The sequence below is a fragment of the Maniola hyperantus genome, chromosome 15, assembly GCF_902806685.2.
Source record: "Maniola hyperantus chromosome 15, iAphHyp1.2, whole genome shotgun sequence".
NCBI lineage: Eukaryota > Metazoa > Arthropoda > Insecta > Lepidoptera > Nymphalidae > Maniola > Maniola hyperantus.
The window spans coordinates 2298800-2309254 of record NC_048550.1 but is presented as its reverse complement, the minus strand read 5'-3'; the positions used below and the strand labels follow the sequence as shown (position 1 = coordinate 2309254).

At 42.1% G+C, this 10455-nt stretch overlaps 1 protein-coding gene across 1 annotated transcript; it reads left to right on the top strand.

Annotated features, from left to right (window-relative positions):
* Positions 1-194: 194 nt before the first annotated feature.
* On the top strand, positions 195-9785 carry LOC117988999 (venom carboxylesterase-6-like). The gene is made up of 9 exons (XM_069503468.1): positions 195-198; positions 837-1022; positions 1465-1650; positions 3905-4095; positions 5002-5170; positions 6350-6534; positions 7613-7763; positions 8505-8628; positions 9452-9785. Exons 1-9 carry the CDS (start codon positions 195-197, stop codon positions 9645-9647), a joined length of 1392 nt encoding a protein of 463 aa, XP_069359569.1. The 3' UTR covers positions 9648-9785.
* Positions 9786-10455: the final 670 nt, after the last annotated feature.

Here is a 10455-nt window from a genome sequence, read left to right as displayed (position 1 = left end):
GTATTTCATAGAATATCGCATACTAAGTGCGCGTATTGACGTTTGATAAAAAGTCTGATTTGACTAGTTGTCAAATACCGTATTAGCTATTTTATCAATGCTTTAATTTACGTGATTGAAGGACAAACCAATAAACCAACAAACAAACACACTTTCACATTTATAATAAGGGTACAAGGGTACTGATAGTATAAATGGGTGGTCTTGGGTTCCCGGAATTTGACAATTTCGGACTTGACCGTTGAGGTATTAAGGCTAATTTTGATGCTATTTTCAGGATCCGCAAGCTACCAAGTCCTGGACAGGAGTAAAGAATGCCACAACAGTTCAATCTGACTGTCTGCAATATGATCCCTTCTCTAATGCAGTCGTAGGTAGGTCCTATAATATTATCTAACTATCTGACGCCCGCGACTTCGTCCGCTTGGATTCAGGTTTTTAACAATCCCGGGGGAACTCTTTGGTTTGCCGGGATAAAAAGTAGCCTATGTCACTCTCCAGGTCTTTGACTATACCCATGCCAATCACGTCAGTCCGTTGCTCCGTTACAACGTGTGATAATAAACCAACAAAAAAACACACTTTCGCATTTAAATAAGGGTACTGAGGTACTGATAAGGGTACTGAGGTACTGATGGTGAGCAGACGAGCAGGCGGGTCACCTGATGTTAAGTGATTACCGCCGCCCATGAACATTTGCAGTACCAGAGGAACCACCAATGCATTGCCAGCGTTTCCGGAATTTGTTGGTGCGCCCCTTGAATAACCCCATGTTGTAATCTAAAGGGAACACCGCCGAAGGGAGTTGATTCCACAGTTTGCAACTCTCATTTCAGGCAGCGAAGACTGCCTCTGGGCAAACGTCCACACACCAAACCCAAGCGCAGGTGCTCTGCTACCTGTGGTAGTCTTCATTCACGGTGGAGGCTTCCTGTACGGCGCTGGAGGACAGTATGACGCTGTACACTTTATGGACAGAGATGTAATCGTTGTCACGTTCAACTACCGTTTGGGACCACTAGGTAAGTGCACAAACCCTTTTAACGCATTTTTCAGGGTTCCGTACCTCAAAATGAAAAAACCGAATGATACCTATTTGGGTACTCGAAAAAGCTGTGAAAGCCTAGTGGTTAGGACGTCCGCCTTTCAATCGGAGGTCGGGGGTTTGATCCCGTTTTTATCGATCGTTTTTATTAATTAAATATCACTTGCTTTGACGGTGAAGGAAAACATCGTGAGGAAACCTACATGCCTGAGAGTTCTCCATAATTTTCCCAAAGGTGTGTGAAGTCTACCGATCCGCACATGGCCAGCGTGGTAGACTGTGGCCAAAACCCTTCTCACTCTGAGAGGAGACCCGTGCTCTCTAGTGAGCCGGGGATGGGTTGATCATGATGATGATGCATAAAACCTAACTTGTAAGAGTTGTAAGACAAGCAACGTAAATATATCTTTCTGTTTCAGGTTTCCTAAGCACAGGAGATGATCAGATACCAGGCAACACTGGTCTAAAAGATCAGTCCTTCGCCTTGAAATGGGTTCGGGATAACATCAGCAACTTCGGCGGCAACCCTGACAGCATTACCCTTATGGGCTCTTCAGCTGGTGCTGCAAGTGTGCACTACCACTACTTATCACCACTTTCTAAAGGTATACTTTTTTCTTTCTTTGTTAGCCCATATTTATATCAATTCTTGGACAGAGGCCTCCTCCCATACACGCCATTTGTCCCGGGGGTGGGCGAGCCTCCTCCAAGTTTTCCCCGCAAGCTTGTTAAAGCCCAAGACACGGGTCTGTCCGCGAAATTCAAATTTAATTTGGTTTTTAGGGTTCCGTACGTCAAAAGGAAAAACGGAACCCTTATAGGATCACTTTGTTGTCTCTCTGTCTGTCTGTCAAGAAACCTACAGGGTACTTCCCGTTGACCTAGAATCATGAAATTTGACAGTTAGGTAGATCTTATAGCTGACATTTGGGGAAAAATCTTAAAACCGTGAATTTAAGGTTAGATCACACAAAAAAATTAAATTGTGGTCATGAACTAATAATTAGTATTTTCAACTTTCGAACTGAGATAATTAATCAAGTGGGGTATCATATGAAAGGTCTTCACTTGTACATTCTAAAACAGATTTTTATTTATTTTTATGCATCATAGTTTTTGAATTATCGTGCAAAATGTCGAACCCTCATTGCGCGAGCCTGACTCGCACTTGGCCGGTTTTTTTATAATTTGTAAACTAATGCGACAAAATAGACTAATTATGGCATTCAAATTTCGCTCCTAGCAATATAATCTGCACAGGTTTGTATAAAAATCTTTACTTGAAAGTGTCCAGTTTAAGAAATTAGTCAAAATAATGACTAATTTGTGAGTAGCTCACGTAACTAATTATTTTGACTAATTTCTTAAACTGGACACTTTCCACTTTCAAGTAAAGATTTTATATAAGCCTGTGAAGATGATTCTGCTAGGGGCGCCTACTTTGTCGTATTAGTTTACAAATTGCGAAAAACCAAATTAAATTTGAATTTCGCGGAATATAGTACTTTACTTAAGCTTGGTAAAAGGTCCTTTACTTACTCAAGTGTATACTGCATTTTGTTACCTTCTTTTTGTACACTAACATTTCACTCCAATTAACACCTGATGGAAAGTGACGTAAGGAATTCTGCTATACGTTCCAAAACGCGAGTAGCTGACGCCTTGCAGCCGCTTCACTCAAATGGGACTGGGCAGGTCATGTGTGCCGTATGCCAGATGAGTTATGGGCAAAATCTGCTTCTTTTGGACGCCCCAGAATCATCAACGCCAGCGTGGTCGGCCGAGGCGACGTTGGCGTGATGAATTAGATAAATTTACAGTTACGTGGCCTGAAGAGGTACGAAATAGAAAATTGTGGAAGGATCGGAGGGAGGCCTTTGCCCAGACGTGGGACAGCACAGGCTGATTTAGATTTAGATTAGATTGGAAAGTGACGATGTGACCTGAGATGGGACGCGTTTGCCTAGAAGATGCCTATTAACATGACAAGTTAGCGCTTGCTTTATACTATGATTTCCCCTGGTGACGATGCAGTCATGGAAAGAAGCGGGCTAACTTGGAAAAGGTATGGCAGATTAACTAAGCCCATACCCTCTTATTGGTTTCTAAGCGGCATCATACTGAAACACCAACCTTGTCTGTATATATTTGTTGGTTACTAGCTACGGCTAACTAGTTCAGATCAGAGACAGTTTAAAAAAAACCGGCCAAGTGCGAGTCAGGCTCGCGCACCGAGGGTTCCGTAGTACAATCTTATTTTTTCGACATTTTGCACGATAAATCAAAAACTATGATTCATAAAAATAAATAAAAATCTGTTTTAGAATCCACAGGTGATGCCCTTTCATATGATACCCCACTTGATATTATAGTTATCTTACTTTGATAATTGAAAATACTAATTATTAGTTCATGACCACAATTTTTTATTTTTGTGTGATGTGACTACAAATTCACGGTTTTCAGATTTTTCCCCTAAAGCCAGCTATAAGATCTACCTACCTGCCAAATTTCATGATTCTAGGTCAACGGGAAGTACCCTGTAGGTTTCTTGACAGACATACAGACAGACAACAAAGTTAAGGGTACTATTATAACTACTATAAGGGTTCCGTTAATGCTCTCCAGACCAATTTACGAATTTACTATAAGGGGGACTATAACGGTTCCGTTTTTCCTTTTGAGGTACGGAACCCTAATTATGAATTTCTAAATTGTCCCGTTCGGGAACTGCAAATCTCCAACTCATAAGACCACAATATTCACTACAGCGTCAAACAAGCTATCCTAGTTCATGTCTTGTATCCCTATGGGATTTATGGACATTGAACGTATCAAAATAGTTTGTCTACATTTTAGGTACATTCCACCGAGGTTTCGCGTCCAGTGGTTCAGCGTTTGCGCCGTGGGCGTATGACACTAAGCCGGCAGAGAAGGCTAAAGCTCTCGCTACTATCGTCGGTTGCCCCACCACTGACACTCGCGAAATGGTCAAATGCCTGAAAAACAAACCCGGAAAAGATCTCGTCACTGCCCAAACTCAGATGTTTGTAAGTTTCATTTACCTGTTTAATCATCATTATCATCATAAGCTGTGAAGCCTGGTAGTTAGGACGTCTGCCATAAGACGTAGCCATCTTCAGATGATCACACAAGATATCTTCAAGTTAAGTATATTTATGGACTTCCAATAAAACCTGTGTTTGTAAAAAAAGCTGTGATAGTCTAGTGGTTAGGAAGTCCGCTTTCTAATCGGAGGTCAGGGGCTCGATCCCGGGCATGCACCTCTAACTTTTCGAAGCTATATGCGTTTTAAGTAATTAAATATCACTTGCTTTAACAGTGAAGGAAAACATCGTGAGGAAACCTGCCATGCCTGACAGTTCCCCATAATGTTTTCGTAGGTGTGTGAAGTCTGCCAATCCGCAATTAGTGAGCGTGGTAGACTATCGCCAAAACCCTTCTCACCCTGAGAGGAGACCAGTGGCGTGCACAGGAGTTCAAGCCAGGGTATGCATTTAGGTACGAACTTATTTTACGGCAGGTTAAAATGAAAAATAAGCATTGACTTATTACAATGAGGGTAAGCAGTGCTTGTATGCCTCTATGAGCTGCACGCCACTGGAGGAGACCCATGCTCTGTAGTGAGCCGGTGATGGGTTGATCATAATGATGATGATGATGATAATATCATCGTCGTAGGTCTCTTGTAAGGACTTCCACCTGAATCCAGCGGCTCCTTGCGAAACTTTGATGCCCGCTAGTGGAGGTCTTCCAACGCTGCGTCTTCTGGTACGAGGTCGCCATTCTAGCATCTTGGGACCCCATGCAACGTCTATCCTTTTTTATAACTATGTAGATGTACCTACCGTGCTTATTATTAAAAACGTTTCGTATGATTAGATATCAATGCTCATAGTTTCTCGATGTCTCAAATCCAAAAAATAACATTTCAGGAGTGGTCACAGCATTGGTTCAGCTTGTTCATGCCAACCGCTGAAGCCCTAGGAACGAAAAAACCATTCCTCACTCAGCACCCTTACGTCGCAACTGAAGCTGGTGCCATGCTGCCTCTTCCACTCATCACATGCGAGATGGCCAACGAAGGATTATATCCTGGTGCAAGTAAGAATAGTTCTTCTTCTACATCATAATGTATGGTATAATAGTGGGATGTTGCCAACTAATCAAATCAGCAACTCTTTGGGGGATGCCCCGTCGCTCACGCCCGCAGGAATTACCTTTCACACACAAACACATCCCCCCCCCCCACGTGTCCCGCGGGTGGTGCTAAACGATCGACGAACTAGGAGGCGTATTCAACTGCCATACGATTAAACCGCAAATTACTAATGCGCGTGGCCGCCATTTTAGTGACGTCAGCACTAGACTGAAGTTTCGAGCTGATGGTATAAATTGTACCTCACAAACCATCAACTGGATCAAAACGAGAAATTCGTAAATTGGTCTGGAGACAATTAATTCTGACCTCATGTTTCCAAAAACATTAAAAAAAATTAAAAAAATTGGTCAGGGGATGATCACTACCTCACTAGTCACTATACTTATCAGAACCCTTATTATAAATGCGAAAGTGTGTTTGTTTGTTGGTTTGTTGGTTTGTCCTTCAATCACGTAGCAACGGACCAACGGATCGACGTGATTCTTCGCATGGGAATAGTTAAAGACCCCTGGAGAGCGACATAGGCTACTTTCTATCCCAGAAAAACCAAATAATTCCTGCGGGATTTGTAAAAACCTTAATCCACATTAAGAAAACGTCTCACATATAGAAAAACTAACCAATACAAATGAGGCAGTGGTCCGACCGCCGCCGGCGAGAAAACGACTAACTATCGGCGATTTTCTCTCTCAAGAAACGCACAATAAATGTACATTCCGTGTAAACGAAAGAGATGCATTATATCAAAAGTTGCTCTCTGATTGTTCACACTGCTGGCGACGACTCGCTTTACTAGTTTTGTTGCTTAGCGACGAGCTTTCAAAAATAAACTCGCTCAGCGATATTCGTTCAGTGATGCTCGCTCGCTTGAACACGTGTAAGCGCGCGCAGGTTTGCACAGGACTGAGTGACCGCGGGCGAATGACGCGAGTAATCGCTTGTCGCACTTGCACACTCGCTTATAGCCCGGCGACAAAACTGTCGAAACTACACACTCACTTCCCGCTGATCGCCAACCGTTTATAGTTTCCAGTTTTATAACTCGTTTCTCGTTCATCGTCGGCGGTAGGACCACTGCCTTTAACAATAATAAATTAATGGCGACATTTTAAACATCACAGCGTTCCAAGCAAAGCCGGAGCTATTCTCAGAGCTGGAAGCAAATTGGGAACACCTGGCAAGCAACATTTTCAAATACAGCGACACTCTGCCTGTCGACCTTCGCGCCAGTGTTGCTGAAAAAATTAGACAAGAATACCTAGACGGCAAACCAGTTTCACAAGACACGTTTACAGGACTTGTTCAAGTAAGCAAGTGATATTTTTTTTTCACTAAATACTTTTTAGACTTCCGTACCTCAAAAGTAAAAATCGGTTTTAGAATATACAGGTGAAGACCTTTCATATGATACCCCACTTGATATAGTCACTCACTTCGAAAGTTGAAAATACTGATTATTAGTTCATGACAACAATTTAATTTTTTTGTGTGATCTAACCCTAAATTCGCGGTTTTCAGATTTTTCCCCAAATGTCAGCTATAAGATTTACCTACCTGCCAAATTTCATGATTCTAGGTCAACGGGAAGTACCCTGTAGGTTTCCTGACAGACAGACAGACAGACAGACAACAAAGTGATCCTATAAGGGTTCCGTTTTTCCTTTTGAGGTACGGAACCCTAAAAAGGAACTCTTATAGGATCACTTCGTCATGAGTCCAGCGCACCGTCAGCAAGAAATCACCTCTTTGCCATACGGGACTCAAACTTATTGGGACTTATCTACATTTTAATATTAGCTGCTAGTTAAGGTTTTTTTTTTTATTCATTATAGGCGCACGCATGACCACGATCACACCTGATGGGAAGTGATGATGTGGCCTAAGATGGGACGCGTTAGCCTAGAAGGTGCCTATTTACTCTTGCTTTAATGATACCGGGATTATAATTGGCAGGAAACACTGATCTAGGAAGAGTATTCCAGACCCTAGCCATGCGTATAAGGAATGATGACGCAGAGCGTTTCGTACGCGTAGATGGAATGTTGACGACATAGGGGTGGAAACTCGCCCGGTGTCTTGCGGTACGGTGGTAGAAAGGTGAGGGAGAGACAAGATCGGACAGTAAGATAGAGATGTGAAGAGGCGCATTCTGTCGTCACACCTCGACGCAGTCTCTTAGTTAGGTTAGATTAGATTAGATTTAAGTCCTAATCTTGCTGCAGAGTGCAGACGTTAGGTTAGGTTAAAATGGAAGGATTAGGTATAGAATAAATTTAGTAAAATTCCATCTTCGTTTCCTTGCAAAAATCCTTCTGGCTGCCGCTTACGTAACTTATATCTACTTATCTAAGTAATTAAGTATATTCCTTTGTTATTTTGTCTAGGCCCTAGGAGACCGTTTGCTCAAGCAGGGAGTCGGAAAACTCGCTTATATTCACGCTCAAAAAACGCTTACACCAACCTTTGTGTACCGCTTCGCATACCGGTGGCAATACAGCCTCACCAATATAATGGCCGGGAACGACAACAATTATGGTAAGTCAAGCAGTTGCCGTCACCAATTTACATCTCGATAACGTTGACAGATTTCGGGTACCCAAATAGGTATAATTCGGCAGGTCAGGTATTCGATTCTGAGCACCCATCCTTCTCAGAGCTCTGTGCGTTTTTAGCAATTTAATATCACTTTGCTTAGGCAAAGGAAAACATCGCGAGGGAAACTGCATACGCGTTTTCCACGTGTTCTCAAGGGTGTGAAGTCTGCCAATCTGAAATTGGACTAGCGCGGTAGACTATGGCTATAGCCTTCTCATTCTGAGAGAAGATCCGTGCTCCGTAGTGACAAATGGGAACGATGATCCTGCAGAAGAATGAACTGTGTTGCAGTGATCATCGCCCTCCTCACATAATCTTTTTTCAAACGTCAAAACGCGCGCTTAGTAGGTAGTAGGTATGCGAGTTCAGAATAAGGACTGTTCAAAGATCTCTATGGTTCAAAGAATTTGGATGTACTACTACGGGACTGTTAGAAGTAGTATTGTGACACTATGCGAGCTACTCGTACTATGAAATATTGAAATGTGACGTCACAATCATTTGACGTGCTTTTTTTTAGTTTAATCGATAATTTTAAATGGTTATTTCATTACACTTAAAATTAACTAAGGGCGTGGATTTTACATATTTTGGAAGATCCTCTATTTAATAATCACTGAGAAATAATTTATTTTTGACACAGGCAAATACCGAAATACCTACATTAGATAATTATTACAGGTACAAGTCACGGAGACGACATTATGTTGTTCTTCCGGTACGCCGTACCCGACGCAACCAGACCGAAAGATGTCCAGATGAGGGAAATTTTCATTGACGCCATCACCAGTTACTCTAACAAGGGGTGAGTACACATGCCGTCAAAATATAACAAGAGCTCTGATATTAAACCTGCGCAGTGGGTGATTTACCGATCAAGTAAAGTTTTCTAACTTTTCGAAGTTATGTGCGTTTTAAGAAATTAAATTTTTTTTTACAGAATATTAGCCATGTTAAATGACTAATATTCCCCTTTCCTCTCCAATTGAGTGTCAGGCTTGTGCTAGGAGTAGGTACGACAATAGTGCAACGGGCGGGGTTTGAACCGTCAACCTTTCGGTTTTCAGTCCACTCCTATACCGGTTGAGCTATGGAGGCTCTAAATGGTGTTTAAAAGGAAAACATCGTGAAGAAACATGCATGTCTGAAAATTTTCATAATGTTCACTTTGGACCAACATTTTGCCTTTAATATTAATAATGGATGTACATGCAGCATACCTACTAACTTGTGCAACTACCTATATTTGCTTTTTTATTATTGGTCTAAGTTAATGCTAACCATAACCATAACCATAACTTTAACCACCTATTTTATCCAACTGACTGTTTAGCTGCATTTACCACCGAGTGATTGCAGTCGAAGGCTTGGATTGTATTAAAAAACTACCCACGCCTTTATCTGTGTGGATTACAAAAACTTCAAACAACTATTTTACCCCATTAGGGTTGAATTTTCCAAAATTCTTTCTAGGCGGATGTCTACGTCATAATAGCTATCTGCTTGCCAAATTTCAGCCCGATTCATCTAGTAGTTTGAGTTATGCGTTAATAAATCGTCAGTCGGTCCTTTTATCCTTTTATCTATTTAAATTGAAATTCTACTAACGTATTCTCTTATCTTACCAGAATGCCAGAACTAACGAACGGACCCAAATGGTTGGAAGTCAATCCGGCAGAACCCGGAGTGAACTACCTGAATATAGCTGGACCTGATGACATAAAGATGCAGTCCACAGCAGACTTCGGACACAAAGCGTTCTGGGACAACCTCGGCTTCAACGAGAATGAAAACTTCTGCAATAACAATCCTTCTTCTTCTTAAGACTATTGTTGCTCCAGTACTGAAGCTCACCAGTCAGTTGCTTAATCTTCTTGTCTAGGATCTCTGGCTAGGCGGAATAGTTCTCCGACTGTTTTTATGCCAGTCCACTCCCTTATGTTACGTTTCCATGACTTCTTCCGGGGTTGCTATAGAAAGCGTCACCACTATTTTGATAAAAGGGGGGATGGAGGGAGGTAGGGGAGGTGCTCCTGAAACTCTAGTTAAAATTTCAAGGTTAGGAAACCATTTTTTTTTCCTAGTTCACTTCTCTTACACTCTAGTATAAGTCGGGGTTAAAACTTAGTATCCCTTAGCACGAGGGGGGGGGGGGGGGGGGCCCCCCTACCCGCCGACAACACTCAAAGAAGCTCCACGAAGCGGTGCTCTATCGACGGGGGCCCGATCAACGAGAAGAGACCACCGACTATGGTGTGGCTGTCTTTTCCCTCTCCCCTTCCATAAATAAGGTTCATGATATCAAAAACTTATACAAAAACATAACCTCAAAATGAGATTTTTAAAAATTCATAGAAAAAAAGAAGTGAACTAAAAAAAAACATGGTTTCCTAAGTCTGAAATTTTGCCTAGAGTTTCAGGAGCACCTCCCCTACCTCCCTCCATCCCCCCTTTTATCAAAATAGTGGTGACGCTTTCTATAGTGGAGCCCTTCTTCCTTTTTCAGCTATTTTACCCATCATAATATTGTCCGCAGCAAGCGGTACCTATCGTGGCCCAGGTAGGTACGAGATCTTACGCTGCTTGATGGTTTTTTATCTAACTCGGTCTTCTGCATCCGGGCAAGAACCTC